This window comes from Carassius carassius, chromosome 30 (genome assembly GCF_963082965.1).
Source record: "Carassius carassius chromosome 30, fCarCar2.1, whole genome shotgun sequence".
In the NCBI taxonomy this organism is placed as follows: Eukaryota; Metazoa; Chordata; class Actinopteri; order Cypriniformes; family Cyprinidae; genus Carassius; species Carassius carassius.
This window is the reverse complement of record NC_081784.1, coordinates 15,436,011-15,458,496: the sequence shown is the minus strand read 5'-3', so window position 1 is coordinate 15,458,496 and position 22,486 is coordinate 15,436,011. Positions and strand designations below refer to the sequence as shown.

At 35.9% G+C, this 22,486-nt stretch overlaps 2 protein-coding genes and 1 long non-coding RNA gene across 3 annotated transcripts; 1 reads left to right on the top strand and 2 right to left on the bottom strand.

Moving 5' to 3' along the window:
• Window positions 1-1,865: 1,865 nt before the first annotated feature.
• hkdc1 (hexokinase domain containing 1) lies at window positions 1,866-10,701 on the bottom strand. Its single transcript, XM_059517596.1, has 18 exons — window positions 10,218-10,701; window positions 8,916-9,078; window positions 8,631-8,779; window positions 8,214-8,333; window positions 7,946-8,041; window positions 7,708-7,807; window positions 7,421-7,604; window positions 6,771-6,926; window positions 6,266-6,499; window positions 5,856-6,160; window positions 5,468-5,616; window positions 5,196-5,315; window positions 4,952-5,047; window positions 4,641-4,740; window positions 4,320-4,503; window positions 3,409-3,564; window positions 2,810-3,043; window positions 1,866-2,719 (listed from the first exon to the last, which is right to left on the bottom strand). The coding sequence occupies exons 1-18, from the start codon at window positions 10,278-10,280 to the stop codon at window positions 2,569-2,571; spliced, it is 2,760 nt and encodes a 919-aa protein (XP_059373579.1). The 5' UTR covers window positions 10,281-10,701; the 3' UTR covers window positions 1,866-2,568.
• LOC132110741 (uncharacterized) lies at window positions 6,854-16,442 on the top strand. Its single transcript, XR_009424676.1, has 2 exons — window positions 6,854-6,955; window positions 16,223-16,442. It is a non-coding gene; the product is annotated as an uncharacterized LOC132110741 (long non-coding RNA).
• LOC132110740 (ATP-dependent RNA helicase SUPV3L1, mitochondrial-like) lies at window positions 12,308-22,061 on the bottom strand. The gene is made up of 15 exons (XM_059517599.1): window positions 21,664-22,061; window positions 21,353-21,430; window positions 21,048-21,155; window positions 20,124-20,238; window positions 19,798-19,966; window positions 19,591-19,702; window positions 19,267-19,344; window positions 18,087-18,178; window positions 17,794-17,974; window positions 17,514-17,607; window positions 16,705-16,924; window positions 16,533-16,613; window positions 16,266-16,442; window positions 13,065-13,213; window positions 12,308-12,925 (listed from the first exon to the last, which is right to left on the bottom strand). Exons 1-15 carry the CDS (start codon window positions 21,917-21,919, stop codon window positions 12,547-12,549), a joined length of 2,289 nt encoding a protein of 762 aa, XP_059373582.1. The 5' UTR covers window positions 21,920-22,061; the 3' UTR covers window positions 12,308-12,546.
• Window positions 22,062-22,486: the final 425 nt, after the last annotated feature.

Sequence of the window (22,486 nt, the reverse complement as noted above, 5' to 3'; positions counted from 1 at the left end):
ATTTTTTGAAGTAGGCATAGGTGTAAGACTGACTGCTGTGATTTGCTAAAATTTAAATTTAAGAATCAGCTTATGGTGTGATTGGCTTATTTAGACTGCCCAGTGGAACTATACATTTGAGATGCATAATTACTGGTATTTTAATGAAAGAAAAAAAAGATATTCTAACTGTTTAACAGCTTTTTTCTAAAATGCTTTTAGGCTCCAGTAATTATACCATGTCTTCAACAGAACATCCAGAAGAACAGGAATAAACTCTGCAGAATGTGTGTCTAGTTCGAACTAGTCTTTACTGAGGCAGAGCGAAACACTACCTCTACAAGGGGTAAAAGAAATGCTCATGATTTACTAATATACAATGCATTAGGCCTAATATAATTATCATTAATCTGTCTGGAATTTGCACTCTGGACCTGCATACATGATTTGTCGGTTTACTGTGTACTTCTCTCTAGCAGAAATTACAAATAAACATGATTTATCTCATGTATTACCCAATACTATACAACATAGGGCTTTTGCTGAAATTTAAAAGACCTGAGAGAACATTTTTAAGGAACTAAACACTATAAAATATCAGCCTGTTCTCTAAACACAGCTATTTGAACAGACACAGGATGCAGGAACTTTTAGTTATTTACTTTCCATAACTAAGAGCATAGTTTACTAATATATATATATATAAACACACACACACACACACACACACACACATTTGGATAGAGAATCTCACCATCAGCTGAACTAGTTGGCTTCTTGAGATCAAGTCGGATTAAACACATACTCTTACATAATTCAATGCCACCTCAGAGAAGGGACCTTAGGACTGTTACTGAACTTGTGCTTTTGATGTTTATTGATATGGAACAAATAACAAACCGTGCTCAATATTTTTTCCTTGTATCGATTTAATGAACAGAGGTAAACAATATACCACAGAAAACAATTACTGTAAGCAGAGAGATGTGTGTTTCTTATTATACTTAATTTAGCAGAGTTATCTAACTTGGCTAACCTTAGCTAAGTGTAAGTGAATGTGTTTGCATGCATACTAGAGCACATGCAGGTAACAGTGACGTGCTTATGAGCATGGTTACTTGCTTCAGCTACTGTTGTTTGGCAGTGAAGCTAGTTAGCATTTGCAGGAGGGATTACGATGAGTAAACTTTTCCATTCCTGCACCGTGAGGATTTGTGATCAGGAGCTGGCCTGGTTTACTTGCTTTGTTAAATCCTTTAGAAGCTTAAATTAGTGTAAACAAAAGGGAAATCCTAATGGATCTATTAAATCACCATTTGAAAAGTGGCCAAAGATAATTTAAATTCAAATGCATACTGCACTACGTTTTGAAGAATATACAGTACCATTCAGTTTGGGGTTGATTTTGAAAAAAAAAAGTCTCTTATGCTTACTAAGACTGCATTTATTTGATCGAAAAATACAGTTAAAGCAGTGATGTTGTGAAATGCTAGTACAATATAAAATAATTGTTTTATATTTTCTTATGTTCCAAATGGAATTTATTCGTGTGATGCAAAGCTGATATTTCAGCATCATTTCTGCAGTATTCAGTATCACAGGATCTTTTAGAAATCATTCTAATATGCTGATTTGCTGCTCAAGAAACATTTCTTATTATCAATGTTGAAAACAGTTGTTGTACTTAATATTTTTGTGGAAACCATGAAACTTTTTTTCAGGATTATTTGATGAGTATAAAGTTCAAAAGAACAGCATTTATTTGAAATAGAAACATTTTGTAACAATCATTGTCCCATTTGATCAATTTAATGCACCCTTGCTGAATAAATTTATAAATTACTTTTGAACAGTAGTATACTAGTCTTTTCCTCTTTTATCTTTTCCATAAAATGACAATGAATGTGGACTGGATCTTGTAAAAAAAAAAAAAAAAAAGATGTAAATATACCATAAAATGATCTTAAATGTCTGCTCACATTCGATTTCAAATAAAATCTTAAGTCATTTTTCACAATACCGAAAACAAACTTTCAATTTGACTCTAATCTGCCTCTACTATTTAAATAAATAAATTGCTTTTCAAGTACAGCAGTTCCTGATTTAATATGGCTGTTTGGTCTCTAAGCTTCTCAGACACCATCGTAGAGCACTAGAGCAACATATTTTCATGACATTCCACTGCACACAGCCACTGCCCCCTTTAGTTTAGGCCTCTGTGAGCCTTTCACTCTGACTGCCCATGCAAACCGTTCACTGAGTCGGAACAAAAAGACCCTTCAAAGTGGCAATGTACAGTGAGAGTGAACCAATGCTGAACATGATAAACATCAGTGCAGTCTTAATTGCACTAATTAATACATTTTTAAAATAAAAGAATAATAATAGAAAAGTAATAAATGAACACTTTTCTGCCAATGTACCTGATTTTCGGATTTTTGTATGCAAAAAAATAAAATGATATGCAAGCTGCAAAATGAGCAAGAATTTGTGAATGTTGTCATTTGATAAATCTGTGATTACTTATACAGCAGAAACCTGAACTCTTAAAACAACACATCAGCCCTCAAAGAAACCCAGTCTGTGCATCTATTGAGGTCCTTGTTTCTCTATATTATGCTGCTGTGCTACCGCTGTGATCAGGGCCGCCCCTTTCCCACTGCCATCCTCTGATAGGATGAAATCCACCTTACAGTTGGGCGCGAGTTCTCTGACAGTGTCCTTTAAGATTGTGGAGAAGCTGTCACAAAAAGGAACACATCAAGTTTAAGATATGAATCCAACACTGATTGAATGAAAATGTTAAGTTGTTGCACTAATCTTTACTTACTGTGGATGTAACTTGTAAAGGGTGCCGTCCACCCCTACAGTAATCTCCAGATGGTCCAGACCACGGTTCTCTCTGATTTTGTCAACAACAGCAGCCATTCCTGCTCCACAGAGCTGAGCTGCTCGACGGGAAACAGCTCCACACACTTCTTTGACGATGATACTGTCATCACATGTGCTGTCCAGGCCCAGATGCTGCAGAATAGACCTAACTTGCAGCAGCGCCAGACCGTCACTGAATAAATGGAAGAAGCCAAAGCATGAGTCAGAATAAATACATAACGTTGCATTTATTCACTTAGACTTTAGAAGTAAATACATTTAAATGACTTTGAGAGTCTATTATAAAAGGAGCGCTCCGTTTTTTTCCCCATCATTTAAAAACCTAATACTACACTAATTTATGAGCTTCATATACTGTACATGAGGCTCATAAATAAGCAACTGAGTGCAACTTAAATGTGAAATTCAGCTAAAGGTGAAAGCTACACAATAGGTTGAACAACATCAGCATGATATATAAAGGTATTTGGCAAAATATTTAAGGAGTTGAGGTCAGGCATGTGACCAATACATTTATGTCATAAATGGCGACTGTACCTCTCAATCTGAGAGAGGAACTTGGTCTCAAAGATGCCTTTGGTCTTCAGTCTCTCTGTGATGCGACCACGAAACAGAAGACCATGCTTTGTGAGATCAATGAGGATCTGCCTTACAATCTCTCCCAAATACATTCCACTGGTCATCTTTTCAAATCTGGAAATTAGAGGAGAACACATCAGAACATATCTGGAAAACCTGAGACTTTGTTTATATTTAAAAAAAAAAAAAGCAAATTAATAATAGTAGTAGTAGATTTTTTGTGACGCTGGACCACTAAACCAGTCATATAGCAAGGATTTATTTGTTGCAATAACCAAAAACACATTGTATGGGTCAAAATGATCTATTCTTCTTTTATGCCAAATGCCAAAAATCATTAGGATATTAAGTAAAGATCCTGTTCCATGAAATTTCCTACTGTTAATATATCAAAAATGTATTATCATTAGTAATGTGCATTGCTAAAGACTTCATTTGGACAACTTTAAAGGCGATTTCTCAATATTTAGTTTTTTTTGTACCCTTAGATTCCTGATTTTCAAATAGTTGTATCTCCTAACAAACCATAGGCTACATTAATGGAAATCGCTCATGACTTTGTGGTCCAGGGTCACATTTGTATTTTAAGTAAAATTATGTAATTATTATTTCATATAAATTAATATATAATTAAATTCTAATCTTCCCAATAATGGCAAAGTAATTAATTACTAATTAATACCCCTTATTTTTGCTTTTTGCCTATAAAAGGCTATGTGCATTGCAACATTAGTGTCGCTAACACTGGTTTCATGCTTCCTGCATGAATTCCTGATAGTATACTGCCTCCATGTGGACTAATGCGGAAAACTCGGAACTGTTTAGAATAACCACTGGAAAATAACATTGACTAAAATGGTCATTTTTACCTTTGTTTTCCTGGATTGAGTGAGCCTCCGTCCACTTCTCTGTCATATCTGGTCCGGATGTCCTCAATATTATCATTTGCCCCAAATCCTCCCCATTCAGTGTTCACACACATCTGGCCTTCATCACCCTCCACTAACTCGATATTCTTCATCTCCTCAATGTAACACACATTGCTTCCCGTTCCTGTGGATTTAAGAATCATAGAGTTATCGATAAGTTGCATACTATAATCTTTGTGTGTTTTGGTTTATAATCAGCAGTGAGGTTGTCAGTTAACATACAGCCTCACTGAAACACCATAGAAATACATTAACACATACCAGCAATAAGACCAATCTGACATTTAGGGTCCTCATATGCACATGTCATCATTGTGCCAACTGTGTCATTCACTATAGCAACGATATCAAGGTCAAATTCCTGAAAGAACAAATTAAATCATGACCACACCAATACAAAAAACAAGTAACACAAAAAACTAGAGGAGATTATAAACTACATTATAATTATTTATGAAAAAATATAAGCATTTGATCAAGTCTGAATATTCTGATAATGTGACAATGGAACATTGACATTAATGATGATAATAGTGCTTCTTGATGAGTGTGTCATGTTTGCTTCTCCTCACATTTCTTCTTTTGATGGCCTCTCTCAGCATATCCACAACATCATACCCCTCGCAATCTGTCGCTTTGAAGCCCTTCGTCCAGCAGACCAGATCTCCCTAAACATTTGGATGGCAAGGATGATCAATCGAGAGTTGCATTTGTCTGTGTGCTTAAACAGTTTGTTTTAAGGTGTTTAAGCCTTGTTATGAGAATTAGTGGCAGCTGAAGTGACTTCTGATATCTCAAGAAAAGATTCTTGTTTACCTTATCAATACCTGTCTGGTTGCATGGGAAAGAGAAGGTGAAGCCAAGAGGCAAACGAGTGTTCTTCATTCCCATATAGTCCAAGAAATCCGAGATGCACTGAACTATGTGGTCAAACAACTGGAATAATAATAATAATAAACAGCTTTTCAAAACTAACATTTCTTGTGAATGTTGTACTGATACATTTCTGACCTTATAATGACGGTAAACGTTATACAAATGTATTCATTTGGACTAAAATAATAGTTTATTTATTGACAGTGTTTCACCTCCTCTCCTGTGCCTTGCATGATCTCCAGTGGAATGGCATAAATCTTGTTGTACATCCTGACTGAATTCCGCATACCGGTACGAATCTTAACCACCAACACACGGAAATTGGTTCCACCAAGATCCAAGGCAAGGTACTTTCCTCTTTCTGTGATGGTAACATCCAGTGACATAATATGTATGTTAATAAGTAAATTATCATAACCCTCAGACTTCACATCTATTCTGTATCCCACTAAATATACAAATGAAATCAAAATAATGATATAAATATAATAGCCTGCAGCAATAGGACAAGTGGTTTGGAGAATTATTATATTATAGAATAGTATAGTGCTAAAAATAAATGACTTACAAAAAATTGCTATAATAGCCAGTTTCCTTTACCTGTCCCATCTGGAGTCCTGTAAACATATGTGGGCAGCATTTTGACTGAGGCAGTGGGATGGGAGTCTTTCCTCAAGCCTCGTTCCAATTCCACGCGCATCTTCGCCTTTACTTCCTGAAGCTGTGTGGAGCTCAAGGAGAATGCTGCGAGAGTATCATCGATCTCCTTCCTTTGGGAAGCCAACCGCTGAGCTACTGCAGTCACCATGGCGGCACCTTTTGCACTGCCACTTTCAGACAGCACGAAACGGACATGACAGTCTGACACCAGATGGCGGACCACCTTGTGGAGCCTCTTGGGGTACCTTTAAAATTTAAATACAAGTTGTGGGTTTTAAATCTTCTTCAATCCAATTTCAATTTTCACCTCCTTGGGTTTGACATTTGTTTCTGAAAGTGAACTGACATACTGTGGATGTGTTCTGTAAACCATCCCATCCACTCCTACTGTGGTCCGAAGGGTTTTCAGCTTTTTGTTTTCTCGGATCCGTGTCAGAATGGCAGCCAGAGCGGCAGCAACCAGATTGGCTGACCTGAAGGAGACGATGGTACAGACATGCTGGACAGCAATGCAGTCATCTTCACTAGGATTTAGACCCAGGTCTTCCAGGATCTCCTTGGTGTTCTCCAGACCTCCTTTATACCTGGAAACATCCTCAGTTAGAATATGCACATTTAACCCCATCTAGACCAGCACTAACCACCAACAACCAGACTGAGCCAGGGTGGAAATCCATGCTGATCTAAACTAATCTATTCAGCAGGAAAAATTCTCAAATAATCACACATGAATATTTAGAACCTTAAATCAGTCATAATAGGTTTGGCATAGGACTCCTCATAGAAAGAAAAACGTTTTGCTTATTTCAAACCCATTTAATATCAGTTTATATTTTTGTGACTATGTAATCTTACTGTTCAATCAAGCAGATATGTTTGGTCTGGAAAGTTCCCTTGGTTCGAAGAGCATCAGAGACTTGGCCACAAAAGAGTAGACCCTTTTTGGCCATCTTCAGCAGGATGAGTCTCACGAGTTCTCCCATGTACATCCCACTCACCATCTTTTCAAAACTGGGAAGGACACAACCAGAGTTACAAAGGTAATATATTATCTATAAAACTTGGCGAAAATAGAAAATTAAATTTTGGGAAGAATCTTAATTTACACGTTTCGAAACCTTTTAAAATGAAAGGCCAAAAATAAAACTTGATTGAGGCTCAAATGATTGAAAACTTGATTGTGGGAATAAGTAAATGATGCATTAAATCCAAATATTATATTTAAAGGTGCTGTATGTAAGACTGTAGCATTGGTTTTCAGATAAACAAGTATGTTAACTTAGCACGTTTCTTAAATATCTGCAAACATGTAATAAAATATTTTATTTTATTAGTTTATTTTATAAATAAAATGAAAATTCAATTGCACCTTTTTTCCTGCTTTTGAAATATGGCATGACGGCCAAATCAGAGGTCATTACGAGCTAACTTTTGCCTAAAAGGCCCTGGTTTGGGCATCTCTGTGTTAAAGCAATCTGATGACCTGCCTATTAATAAGCACTTACAGCTGTTTTCCTGGATTAATTGAGGCGGCATCAATTTCACGGTCAAAGCTTGTGATGAAATCATCAAGCACACCATCATCTCCAAATGCCCCCCATTCAGTATTAATACACATTCTGCCTTCATCTCCTTCCACCAGATCAATGTGTCTGAGCTCCTCCATGTAACAAGCATTAGTGCCGGTACCTGAAACAGATAGTGGCACAAATCAAACATTTACATTTCTCTTACTCTTGCATGAGTCTTATGAGTTTTAGAGCTCTTCTTTACGTGTCCAGTGAGGCCTTACCTATAATAACCCCCACCTCACAGTTCTGGTCATCATATCCGCAGGTCATCATGGCCCCCACTGTGTCATTGACCATAGCCAGGACATCCACGTCAACATCCTTCACAAACAACAAAAAATATAAAAAATAAAAAAAAATACCAGCTGACTATTGCTATGACTTCTACTAGCACCAGCTGGTTTCTACTTTCCCATTTTATTCACTAAAAATGATGAATGAAGAAAATAGTTTCCATACCCCAACTTTTCGAATGGCTTTCCTTAATAACTGCACCACATTCTTCCCTTGAACACCTCTAGCCTTGAAATTCTTTGACCATGACAACAAGACACCCTGTGTCAACACGAACACAATGTGTCAGTGAGATCTGCTGATATCAGTGTCTCTTCTTTCATTTCACTGGTGCAAGAAAATCCACTTGAATCAATATCTTGACTTGAACACCTTGATTGAAATAAAGGGTTAAGATGATATTGTATATAAACATGTCTGAGTTCAACTGTACCTCATCTATTTTGGACTGAGCACATGGGAAAGAGAAGGTGAAGCCGAGAGGTTTTCTTGTGTGATTAATGTGGTGTTTCTGTAGAAAAGACTTCAAAGATTCTGCCACATGCTCAAAAAGCTGAAGGAGAAACAATAATTTAATGAAAACATTATCAGTTTGAATAATCCGCTTCTTATTCATGTTATTTTTTTTTTCAGTGACTTAGACTTGAGGTCAGCTGACATTGTTTATTGAACACGAGCAACGCATGAATAAATACATAATTGCTATAAATGTATTGGTATAATTACGAGAACTAACAACAAAGTTTATTCAGTCTTTTCTTATCAACATCGCAATCACAATACACTGAAAAAAGTGTATCCGCAATAGATTACTTTTTGTTCAAACTCATATATGTGAAGTGATGATCACCTCAGTTCCTCTGCCATTGAGGACCTCTTCAGGGATGGGAAAGGTTTCACTCTCCATCTGGACTTTCCCCTTCCCATCTTCAGAAACCTTCACCTGTAGTACCTTAAATTTGGAACCCCCCAGATCCAGCGCCAGAAACTCACCCTTCTCTGCAGGAGAAACATATGAAAGAGAACAAACCTCAACAGATTTTAATTATTTAATATTACTCTAACGCAGAGGTTCCGAATTTTGCTGGTGCATGTGAAAATAGTTATAGTAGGAGGCATGTATATGTCAGTGTACCTGAGCCATCGGGTGTTGAATAAACGTGGGTCGGGAGCATCTTGACTGCAGCTGTAGCATTGCTCTCGTTTGACAGTCCTTTCTCCATCTCCTGCCGAAAGCGAGCTGATATGTCCGCCAACTGATCATCTGATAAGCGCATTGCGTACAGATACCGGTCTACCTGTTGAGAAACACAATTATTTCAAACACTACAACTTTCTTATTTAATACATTCACTGAAACAAAATACGGTGGAATAAGTGACTGAATAACAAAAAAGGATAAATACACAAAATACTGACAAATAATATTAAGAATTAAATGTAAAATGCTGAAGGAATGACGACAAGAAAATGACCAAGTTATAAAATAATACTAATAATATCAGTGACGAATACAATTACATGACATTGTGAAAGATAATGTAGGTGTGTTTCTGGAGATAAAAATTATACTGTTATATAAAATGACATCTCTAAATGTAGGGATTCGTTTGGCTTACACCGGAACACTCGAGATTAGTTTTGCATACAGATTTGTCAGTGGGGTTCTTTATGAAACTAAACTTTTATTTATATATATTTATTTGACATTTATTAACAGATAAAGGAACAGCAGTGGAACAAGTATCCAGCATACTCAGTAACTGTTCAAAAAGAATCCCAGAATGTACCTTTGCTCCCTATATAATTCCCATATGTCCATTTGTGTTATTGTATCACTTTGGTGACTTTACTATTATTATAAAATTTGGAAAACAGTAATAATAAAGAGTGTGTAGCGGTGTCTTTAACTGATCAAGTATAACAGATAACTTCATAGCACACTACTGAAATTGAGAGATTAAATAGTTAAAAACAAGGTAAAATAGATAAATCTACAACAAAATAGTCATTGTTTTAATTTTGGCTCAAAACGGTGTGAACTTTTATGGAAATGAAAAACATTTCAATAAATGCAAAAGAGTAGGTCAAGGTCCTCTCTCTCTCCTCATGCATGCGAGAAGAGTTAATGATTCCACAGGCCACGGTGAAATCACATTCATCATGGACAATAGGCTGATAAAAGAAGTTACAGCATAGCACTTACAGCATAGAAAGTTACAAAAAACAAAAACAAAAAAAATTCAGAGACACCTCAGAAAGAGAATTGAAATAATGATACATAATAATAATAATAATTGAAGTGAAGAATAATACATACTTTATAATTGAATACAAGGCATAATTTCTTAAAAACAATTATTATAATTATCTTCTGATGGAAAGTCTGTCTAAAAAGATATTTTAACAAGTCGAGAGGTTTTATAAACACAATTACCTTCTTGATCTGATCCTCCTGAAGCTTTGAGAAGTAAAAGGACAGCAAATGGACCGCAAACATATTGACTTCCTGACACAGGTGGTGACCTCAGAAAAAAAAAACGTGATTTACTTATTGAAAGACAAAATGAGTCCTCAGGTTTAAATGTGTCTCGAAGCCGGTCCCCCTCAATCCTCAGGAGTGATTCTAATATGACTGAAAGATTTCCTCTGAGCTTGTATTTCCCTATGTGAGAGTTCAGCACTTCTTTTCCCTCCCCTTTCACGGCTAAATAATTAATGGCTAAGCCTCGTCCGGCCTCTCTGCTCTCCAGCCTCACCTAGCAATGTGATTGGCTTCCCTCCAAACTGCAGGAACACCTTAAAACAAATCTTGAGTGAAACAATAGTTCAAAAAGAATCCTCTCTGTTCAGTTCGAGTTTAATATGTAAACATCCTTAGTGGGAAAATGGAGAGAAGCATGCTAAATGCAGAACAGCCTTATCTGTGTTCACCAGGACAGAGCTGACAAGATCAAAGAGAGGGTATGTCCACACAGACAATTTCAGGCCTTTGCTCCACTGGGTCTGTAACTGTAAAGTATTAAATGTAACATAAATGTGCTGTTAAAGGCAACAAGTTCACAAAGAGCTTTATGGGCTAAAACCAAGGAAAATGTTCAAGGATTAAGATGTTTCTCAGACGTTCAGCTAATACAGTTACCATAGTAATGGGCAGAGATTAACCGGGGCCTTCAGCAAACACAGAGCAGCTTGATCTACCAAACCTTTTAACACTTCACTTCATTGCTGAAATTTTAATCCTGAAAAAAAGAAGTCCATTATCATGATACATGCTATTAGCTGTTCCATTTTCGTTGACAGTTACAATGGTGCAAATAAATCAATGTGTAGGCATAACTGTCCAGATAATTTTCACAAACAGAATACAAACAGGTTTCCCGTTACTTGAAATAATAAATTAATAGTAGTAGTAGTCCAATGAATAAATACATTAATCTCAAAATTGCAATTGTTGGAAAGAGGACTATTACCTATTAACATAGCATGAAAGGTAACTTTAAACAGGCCAAAAGTAGAAAAAAAAATTCTGAAATTTTTTTGTTTAAATCTATTGAAAAGAAGAAAAATTTCACTTCATTTAAATTTTTCAGTATAAGTAGAACTGTAATATATGACAAGTTCTGATTTGCATTGATTTTTTTTTACTGACCCTTACACTGCCCTCATCTGTACATACACGGCTGTTGACGAAATCAATCCACATATCAGCTGTAGTATTTCATTGGTCCAGTAGAGTTCCTAAAATAACATCAGATTGCATAACCATGCTAAAAATAAAAGAGGGTAAATACAAACTAGATGAAAAAGTCAGTCAAGACAAACTTTAAGATTAGATTTAAATCAGCACAGCCAGCGAAGGATTAAATGTAACCGTTTTGAATGACACGGAATGAAAACATTTTTTTAGGAGTCGTGGCAGTAATGTTAGAGGCGGCGCGACTATAACGATGTGTGATCAATACTGCCCACTCTAAAGCAGCACTAAACTGCAGTGGAAACTCATACCGTGCCGCGCTCAGCAGTGCTGTACTGTACTGGGCTGTGCCAAGCCGAGCCGTACCACGCAGTGGAAAAGCTCCACTAGGGTAATCCGGGTGGTTGCTAAGGTGTTGCTATGGTACTCTGGGCGGTTGCTAGGGGTTACTAGCATGTTGTTAACATACATTAATAGCTATCACGTTTCAAGCATGTTAAACATGTTACTAGCAAGTTGTTAACATGTACCTGTATAGACCTGTAACATATGACAAGTTCTGATTTGCACTGACTTTTTTTAAATGACCCTTAGACTGGCCTCATCTGTACAAGGCCGTTGCAGTGAGGTGCACACTAAATCAATCCACATATCAGCTGAGTTCCTAAAATAACATCAGACTGTATAACCATGCTAAAAATAAAAGAGGGTAAAATACAAATCATCGTTTCAATGGACTGCCAAGAACCTTTCAATGTTTTTGATTCTGGTTATTATCTTGTAGAAGAAACAAAAATTTTTTTTAACATTGGTTAGGCAAAGGAGAGCCATTAAAAATATCAATATCATTTTATTGTCACATCTAAAAGGGGGTGTTACATGTCTCTTTTTGACACTCAGTTTTAAATTTCTATGAAAGCTGTGATGTTTTATAGCAAGATAGATGTCATGTGCTCCAAAAAAATGGTGAGGCACAACCATTACATCCAGTTCAGAACATCAGAAGTATGGCCATACTGTTCTCTTGATCCTCTCAATGTACAGAAAAGCCCATGTTACACATTAATGTTCACTTTTTCTTTCTTTTCCCTTTATTTGCTGAATTGGAGTCGTCTCCTTGTTGGCTCTGCTCTCGAACCCATTCTCTCTGCAGCTGCTGTAAAAGTTCCTTTGTCAGTAGGCCGTCCCGCACCAACCTTGAGCTCAGTGAAGAGTCCGGCGCCCTGGGATCTTTTCTTTGATTCTTTGTCCCTCGTCCCCTCCTCAGTGGTGGTGTGTCTAAAAGAGCAAGTCCTATGGAGGCAGTGTTTTGTGCAGAGGCGGGTTGATCCTCTGTGGCACGGATAAGCCGCGTGATGTTACGCACACCAACCTGGATGATCCCGTCCAATTCCTTTTGAATATCACGGATGAGACTAGCATCAGGGAACATGTCCATGAAGCGATAGCTGTGAGAGGGAAGCGGTCCAAGAGGTTAATCATGGGAAATGAGATTTTTAGTTAATTATTGATCTCTGATTTAATGCTACAATTCAAATAAACAGTTATAGATGGTTTGTGTTCAACTTTAGGGTAAAAAATATATACCTGAGCCAAAGGTAAAGATCTAGCACATCATGGACAGCCTCGAGGTGAACCAGGTCCTTGATGTTTTTGGGAGGAACCAGAGGCCAATTCACATGTCGACACACCCAGCTGAATGTCAGAGGTTCATCTCTGCTGAACTGTCTGGCAAACTATAGAGAACAGATTTAGTTTTACAGCTTTTATTAACCAGGTCAATGTTAATTTATAAATATACTATTATACAATTACTACTAAATAGTGTTACTATTCTTAACAAACTAAACATTTAAAAAATAATTTCAATTAATTTAAATAAAAGCTGAAATAAAATATTACATGAAGAAAACATTAGAAATCTTGCATTGGCAACTAACTCATAATAATAATATATTTGTAATAAACTTATGCATTGAAATATAAAAATAAAAGCTAATTTAAAAAAATAAAAAATAAATAGCATATAAGTCATACTAAAATAACACTGCTACTATATTGGATATTTACATTGGAAAAAAAAAAAAAAAAAATCTTTCCTTTTTTTAGTTAGTTTTCTGGCTCAGAAGACCTGAAAAGAAAACACGCAGCCAGTTTGTTATGGGCTGTGAAGACCCTAAATAATCATACCATCTTGGGCGTGAAAGAGAACAAACCTCTTTGGAAAATGGGCATCCGATTTCCCCTTTAAAAACAAATTTATATTTTGAAAATGTTATTATCATTAATATATTTAGAAAACGGCTACACAAAAATTGTCCACTGTTATTTCATACTAGATACTGCTTTAACTTATGTTAACAAATAGAACCTTATTATAAAGTGTTACAACCTTATTAAATCATCTTCATTTTGATGCAGGTTAACAGATACAAATATACCATTACAATAATAATAATTTTTTTTTCTTCTGTGGAACAGCAGCCATGAAAGTGACAGGGTTCAGTCCATGGACCTTCAGGTCGTTTGATTTTCTACTTAAAAAGAAATAGAGAAATGAGAAATGGAAAAAAAGAGAAATGATTTTGTTTTAAGAAACAGAAGAAAAAAAATTAGCTAGATTTTTGAGGTTTTTCATAAATAGGCCTAGAATAAAATGAGTAGGCTAAAATGATGCCCACACATTCGAAAAATAAATATTAAAGCATAATTAAATTTTTTACCCATGAACAAAAATATAAAAAATCAGCTTATTTTAAAATGAAAAAAATGTAAATAAAAAAAATTTAATTTCTAATTTTTCTTTATTTCTTTTTAAGTAGAGAATCAAATGACCGGAAGGTACAGTGACTTGGGATCCTGCACGTTTTTATTTATTTATTATTATCCATCAATTTTCCAGTTTTTTTTTTATGTCCAGGCCAGGATTTAAAAAAATTATTTTATAAAACAACCATATGGAATGATATTGCGGACTTTATTCAAAAGGAATTGCAAATTGTATTTGCAATTGCGTTTTCAATTTGTGGACGCATAAAATGTGACATAATCCAAACGCAAATCGCGCATTACCATTTTCATTTTCGATTAAGTGAACGCACAGTGTCTGCCAAATTTAAAATGGAAATGCAAAGTCCATTTGCAATTGTGTTTCCCATATCTTACGAGCTATGAGCCTGTCATATTTAAATAGCAATATTAATTACCACATTTGCCTTTTCACTCTCTCTGCACTGTGCATGTAAACTGCCAAAACTCAAATGGAATCGCAATACCTTTTGCATTTGAATTTCCAACGTCTACACGGAAACCTGTCAATCAAGTGACAGGGGTGGGGCCATTTTATTGGGCGTGTTTGCATTGGGAAGTGACGCCACTCACAGTCGACGGTAATAAATAATTATTTATTAATTTGTGTGGACTTTGTCATCTAAATACTTAATAACCAATAAGATTAAGGATGTGTCTTACAAATTACTTCATCTTTTCTATCCTGTGAAGCTTTAAAAAAGATGTTTCCTGCTATTGACACCTTATGCTCTTTTTGTGGTGCTGAACACGAATCCATTTCTCATCTCTTCTGGGAATGCACATATACAAGTCTGTTCTAGTAGAATTTTTGTATCTTCGATCGTACTAAAATGTACCATGTTTTTACTAGGGTAAATATGAGTTAACGATAGTGTTTATAATTAAGCCACAGTAGCCACAAATGTACAGTTGTCTAAGACGTTATGAAATGTTCTTTAACATCATGAACCATAAAATGTAGTCAGTGTAGTCAGTGCTATTGTTCATTTTCATAATAGGTAAACACAGGCCACAAGTTAACACGGTCACATTTCCTTGATTCAGCAGCTGCACGATGTAAAGCCGAGAGTCCTGTCTTGAATCTAGAGATCTGGTGCTGATTCAGTGTAGCTTGGTAGCTCAGTGGTTAGTGTCTGTCATCTCTCACGGCATACCGTCTTTTAGCGCGTGTTCGAAACCCGGGCCAACACAGACGTTCTTTATTTTTTTGTTTATCCTACTAACTTCAGCCGCCAATGTAAAGTGTGAATGAACAATAAAAGATCAAAACACTTTCAAACAATATCTAGGGCATTTGTAGTCCAGATTAAAAAAAAAAAAAAAAAAAAAGAATGTTTGAAGATAAATAGCCTATTAAGTCTAAATATTTCAGTAGTTGGCTCTGTCATAAACACCATAGGGAAAACACAAATCTGAATGGTTATTTAAGATTATTTAAATATGGTTTAGAAAGTAACAGCTGCTTTATTTACTGTGCTTACAGTGTAAGGGCTGCATTTTAGCGCCATTTGCTGTCAGAGAGTGAATGTGCTTTCATTCAGCGCGTCTCTCACGTGTTCCTCCATGTGCTTCTCATGCGTGCTTGATTATATCAAAGCACACACATGTCTTTCAAGCAGCATACAGCAATGTTGTGCATTTTAAGCAGCTGATGGGAATACTATTCTTAAAATGCATTCCAAATTCTGAATAATTTGTAATGTATATTTATTCACAGTATTTAGAAGTGCCCACGATAACAATATCGTGCATATTAATCACCGCAATATATCTAACATCCAAATATAACTTTTTTTTTTTATTATGTCTGCACAATTTTCACATACAATTTTCCACTGGCTTATAAATAATTTCTTAACCAAATCAATTCACTAAATGTTCACCATTTTCTATTAGTTATCTGTAATTCTTTTTTTTTGCTGTGAAATATTCAGGTTTTGAGCTCCAGGTGGTTCGTTCAGAGATTATTACACTCACCTTGAGAAAGGATGTGCAAACGAAGGCCTGTTTCTTGTTAATTGGGGCCGTGCAGAACACATAGCGGGTCCGCAGATTCAGAGGAATATGCTGAATCATATCCGCCAGGAATTTGAAGTCATCAATGTTGCAGACAAAGTAAATTCCATCCACTTGTGCAAGACTGACAAATATATCCTGTATAAAGGAATAGAAAGTAAAGGGAGTGTTTTAAAAGTATATGATTATTAATCAGTAAAATAGTTGTGTGATAATCTTTAGACTTACAATAAGGTTTGAGAGAGTTGCTTGGGGGAGATGATAGGCGAACATCTCTATCTGCTCTGCTGTGGGGTGCAATCCTGCTGTCTAAGATCAGGAATGCATGAAAAATACACAAATAATAAATCCTTTTTCCAAACAGCATATATACTTTTATAATAAATCACATTATTCTTACCTCAATAGGATCAACAGGCTTCCCCAAGATCTCCTTTAAAACAGGCAGGTCGTCCCTTTGCATAGTAGTGACCTCCCCCTCTTTAAACACAGAGCAGAAGCGTCCTGCTCGGCCAGCAATCTGCAGCGCCTGTGAGGTGGAAATAGTGTCCAGCTCCCTCTCCCCCTTCTCATTCACACTGGGTTTTACCAGAGAATTAAAGATGATTCTCCTAATACTCCTGAAGGAATCAAAGAACCAGTATTTTCATTAAGATGCTGAAGAAATCAAACTCTGTTGTGCAAAAATGAGTGCAATGTCACAAAAGGCTAAAGCAAAGCTTACATGTAGTATACATGTAGTTACATTTTTCTCAATCTGGGGCCATTGAGTCCACAAGAGGACCTCAGCAAACATCCGAGGGGGCAACTATTTAAATTAATAAATTTAAATATCCTAATCTAAATTAAAATGCTACAAAACAAACAAAGAAGATATCAACTGAAATCTTAATTCTTTTTCTCTCTGTATTTTTAATTGAAAACCTTGAAACTTCTGGAGTCACACAATTTATTGTGGTTAATTTAATATACGTATAAATACTAGTTACCTTTTTTATGTTTATTGAACCCTGCAATACTTCCAGGATAAAATACTAGATCTCTGCCTATATGGAGGGCTTTTAACTCAAAAGGTTTGAGAACCATTAATTTAATTCTCAGGATCAAAAACAAAGCGGGGAACTGTCATTAAAAACAGGGGGATAAGGTTTTGAATGTCAAAATGTAAAACAAGGTTACCGTTTTATTTTATTTTAAGAAATTACTCACAGGTTCAACCCCATTCCAATTGCATCTGTGGCAACAAGGATTTTGCAAGGGTCGTCTGGATCATTAAACTTTTTTGCTTGAGCCAACTTGGTGCCTGTTGGCCAATCAAAATGCTACGTTAGTATCCATGTCATCATTATTTTGATGTAATGACTGGAAGGCAATGTGATATTAATAAAGCAAGTTCGAAAAACTAGAACCAGAGCATAAATATACCAATAAATATAAATTCAATTTCCTCTTATGACACATTTGAAAAAACCGACTCAAGGACTCTTACCAGGGGGCAGGCTGCCATAAATGACAGCACACTCCAGGCCACGAACTTCTATCTGTCGGCTGATCGAGTAGATGTCATTTTTGCTGAAGCACACGATGCAGTCGCCCGGCTTCAGGTTATCTAATGATTCCACTGCATGATTTGAGACTGAAAAAGGGGTCAGCCTTTTATAATTATGTACCTTAAAAGATATTAAAAAAACACACTTATGGCTTCAGTATCTCACACCATTAGACAAACAGTGAAATATTATTTAACTTCAAAACAAATGTACAAACAGTACACAGACTCACCTCAACCTCTTCACCAGTGGTGTACATGAGTTCAGTGACAAAGTCAACTGCTGCTGCTTCTCCACACACATGGATCTCCTCAGCACACAAACCTATTCAGAAAGAGTAACTTCATATTTGCACCTCTATATATCTTTAACATAACTAATCTATTATATTTATATGAAATCTAAATTACCCAAACAATAAAATAAAGTTATAAATAAGTGGGTCTAGAAAAACATCTGAGACCACTTATGAAAATGCTTCTCATTTGCATTCTTTACTAATTCAAGCAATTTGTTTCACTACAAATCAATATTCAGGTGAAAAATTCAAAACTTTTTCTTAGTCAATTTCACAAACTTGCTTATTTGATTAATGACAGAGAAAGTTATATATAGTGGTCAACCGAAGTATTTTTCAAATATTGGCATTGGCCGATAAGTTTTTCTGCTTGGCCAATGTGTTCAGGGTGGGACTTTTATTTTAACAGCGCTGAGAGATCTCAGCACAGTGCTTTAACAGTTCTGTCTGATACGGATAAAAGTCTTTCTAATAATCAGATAGAACGGTTAAACAAAGGAATTAATGTATACAAAGTATTATCATGATTGCGTTTATATTATTAGTAATAGAAAGCATTTCCTCTGTGTGCTGTATGTAAAATGAGCGTTACCTTGGCTTTATTTGAAAAATATGTTTCCCAGTGCACACAGACTTCCCAGAATATGGAGTGCCCTGTTGGTTACAGTGTTTACTTCCTTTTTAATTATATTTCTCTTAAATATTTATGAAAAATACTTTTTCATCTAAAGTATAAGTGTTTATTTTACACATTTATTTTTTTAATCCACTGTCAAATGATTTCAAATTTCTTAAATATTAATAAAAAAAAAAAAGAATGATCGGCTATCGGCCCCCCACTTTTCAAGATATTGGCTCAGCTGTCAAAAAATAAAATGAAATAAATAAATAAATAAATAAATATATATATATATATATATATATATATATAGGTCGACCACTAGTTATATATTCTTTTTTTATTTTATCTTTTTTTTTAGTTCCTAAAGCTTGTTATTTTTCTTATTGAAAAACAATAATAAATAAATAAATAAATAAAAATCTCCCAAATATTTGAGCCCAACTATATGTGTAAATAAATACTGTTTCTGGTGATTTCCAGAAGTGAACCCACCTAGAAGAGCTCTTGTCCAAGCCCATCCTCTGGCAGGATCTTTGATCATCTGAATCTCATCAATGACAGCCACTTCATCTAAACAAAATATTCAAACAATAATAATAATAATATGTCTTAGTTACACAGTACCTTTCCACAAGCTCAAGGTAGTGTTACAGTGAATAAGCAATTAAAGAACAGTCAAGTAAAATATTTTTTTAATATTTACCTCTATATCTTTGTACTTATTAATTGTGCATTTTCATTAGATTGCTTAAGATTACTATCAGCACTCAACAGGTATCGCATACAGGTTCAAACAATCTTGTTCTCTATACTCACAAGGAGTTGTGACACTGCACATCTCTATGGTAGACGCAATGTGGCCAGACACTCTTCCTTCTGGATCAACAAATATTCTCTCTTCTCCTGTGACCAGATCACATGGCACTCCCTAATAGGAAACCATACATAGCGGCTCTAACATTCACAGCTAATGTGTAATTACATAAGAAACCAAGACAAGCTAGTCTGAGGAGAGAAACTCACTGCGTCATTACTCTTCTCATGGATTTCATGGGCCAGCAGCTTTAGCGGTCCACAGTAAACTCCACACTTGGCTGCTAGGAATCTCTGGATGGCATGATAGGTCTTTCCACTGTTGGTTGGTCCTGCATGAAAAACAATCTTTCTTTGAATAGCCCTGGCCTCTGGATACCTGTAACACACATTTATCACTTTCAAATGATTGCATTGGTAAAAAAAAAATACTAACTGTAATGACTAATTCTGAGCATTGTGTGTTAAAACTTCAGTAAGTGCAAATGAGAAAGTATACATTGATGGATTAAATCTGTGGATGAAACTCTCAGTACCAGTTTGCTGGGACCCGTAAGTCACTGATCTTGCGTAAATCATCCATACAGTCCAACATAGGGAAAATCTCTTTGGCATGTCTCATAAAGTATGGGAAAATGTCATCTATGTGACCTGGAATGAGGAAAGGAACATGATAGACTTGGCGTTCTCTTATGGATATTGACAGTTCAAGGGTTAGTTCACCCAGATAACAAATTTATGTAATTAATAACTTACCCTCATGTTGTTTCTTACTCTCATGTTGTTTCAAACCCGTAAGACCTCCGTTTATCTTTGGAACACAGTTTAAGATATTTTAGATTATCTGGCTCGGCTCGGTGTTCATCTTCAGTTCTCTCTTCACAGCAGTTCAGTCAGTGTACTGTTTGAGTGCATGCATTACTCCGGGATTTTGGTTTGTTTGAACTCAGAGGGAGTGTCAGCCACATTAAAAAAAGTTAACAGCTTAAGTCATTTGTGGATGAATGCGTATTAGAGATGCGAACCGTTTAAAACGATTCAGTTCGATTTGGTGAACTGAATGATTAGTTCGCGAACCGGATATCCAGACTGTTTTGATTTGAACTCTCTCTCACAACAGACACAGAAGAGAAGACAATGCTGAATAAAGTCGTCGTTTTTGCTATTTTTGGACCAAAATGTATTTTCGATGCTTCATAAAATTCTGACTGACCCTCTGATGTCACATGGACTACTTTGAAGATGTTTTTCTTACCTTTCTGGACATGGACAGTATACCGTACACACAGCTTCAATGGAGGGACTGAGAGCTCTCGGACTAAATCTAAAATATCTTAAACTGTGTTCCAAAGATAAACAGAGGTTTTACGGGTTTGAAACAACATCAGGGTAAGTTATTAATTACATAAATTTGCTATCTGGGTGAACTAACCCTTTCAGTATCTGATGTAAATACTCACCAGCTCCACAACAGATGTCACTAAGAATGATGTGAAACTCAGCATTCAGTGAGTTCATCTCCAGCACATATTTCCGAAAACTCACAAACGCTTGATGGAAGAGACGAGCTGTTGAAGAACAAATAAACCACGATCACAAAAATGCTTTGTGACAAGCAAAATACAGTAGTATTCTTGACATACTTCTCTGTGCATTGTTTTTAGATGGGCGTGTTGTTATAACAACACAATGTGATGGGTGTGTTTGACAAATACAATGTTAAATATGTAAGATCATGTAGTAATAATGGGTCCATGATTCTTACCATCAATCCCCTGGTCAGCAGCCAGTTTTTGCATTTCTTTCCTTTTGTAGAATCTATTCAGTACCTTCAGAAGTTCACCTGTTAAAACGGGTAAATACACAACGATCGGATGTATTTTTATAATAGTTAACTGAATCGAATATTGTCATTTTCATCTGCATGGTCAAATCTATAGTTTGGTTACATATACAGATGTTGAATGAGGTTTAGGTATATTAAAGATAAATTCAAATGCTAATATGAATGTCCAGAACTACAAGTGATTCATATAGAAATAGATTATAACATAACACTACTAAAGACTTGTTTACTTTTGTCCAGCGGTTGCGTCAGCTCCTCGCCGACTGTCCCGTCCCCTTCATCACTTCTGACGGTGAGCGGGACAAACAGGGATGTGTCCAGGGGTCTTGAAGAACTGTTCGAAGATGAATGTCTACTTGATAACTGTTTAAATGTCCTTCTTGTTGGATGCAGTGTAGTGTAGTTTGCTACAGAAGCTGTGCCAGCACAGACCCGGGATCGGAAGTGAGAGCGCGACAATAAGTAAACACAGCGATTTACCGACATTTTCAGCTTCCGTTAACCGAGTGCAATTGTTTCAACAGAATAAAATCATTTTAATTAACTATGTTTAGCTACAGCAACAGTGCCAGCCTCTATTATGACAAGGAGGTCAAGTTCCTCTTACACGTGACAACATGCAGAAGGACCCAAGTATTTTTGGTACCCGAAGTAATGCCTGTTTCCTTTTATTTCACTAATGATTCAAGTGTTAAAGTCAAGATTGGAAAAAATTAGGGAGAAGATATCATAGTCTATGAAGTGTATTATAGACTATGATGTCAAGAGAATGCGTTCGCTATAACATGTGCAATCTTGAAGGTTAATGATTTTTGGAAAGTGGCACAAACTTGAACTACATGCGGGGTTTGACCATGGTTTGACACTAATCAGATCTGTGAGGGGACAGAATTTTTAATGGTGTCCGAAACCTTAGTGGACATTATCAAGTGCACTCATTAAATCCCACAATGCACAGCAATAACGAGTGTACAACTGATGTTTTTATTTTTTATTAATGCCAACACTTAAGCATAAAACAAGCATATAACCACAACAACCTCAAAAGCAATA

What these genes read in the sequence shown, in the direction of transcription:
- LOC132110740 (XM_059517599.1), bottom strand. Translation starts at nt 21,919, where the DNA reads ATGTCGGTAAATCGCTGTGTTTACTTATTGTCGCGCTCTCACTTCCGA. An exon ending in TGCTGACCAGGGGATTGATG is followed by an intron (nt 21,156 to 21,352) that starts GTAAGAATCATG and finishes GTTCTTCAACAG; the next exon opens with CTCGTCTCTTCCATCAAGCG. An exon ending in TTGGACAAGAGCTCTTCTAG is followed by an intron (nt 18,179 to 19,266) that starts GTGGGTTCACTT and finishes CTTTCTGAATAG; the next exon opens with GTTTGTGTGCTGAGGAGATC.
- hkdc1 (XM_059517596.1), bottom strand. Translation starts at nt 10,280, where the DNA reads ATGTTTGCGGTCCATTTGCTGTCCTTTTACTTCTCAAAGCTTCAGGAG. An exon ending in AAGCCATTCGAAAAGTTGGG is followed by an intron (nt 7,808 to 7,945) that starts GTATGGAAACTA and finishes TTGTTTGTGAAG; the next exon opens with GATGTTGACGTGGATGTCCT. An exon ending in TGCAAGGCACAGGAGAGGAG is followed by an intron (nt 5,316 to 5,467) that starts GTGAAACACTGT and finishes TTATTATTCCAG; the next exon opens with TTGTTTGACCACATAGTTCA.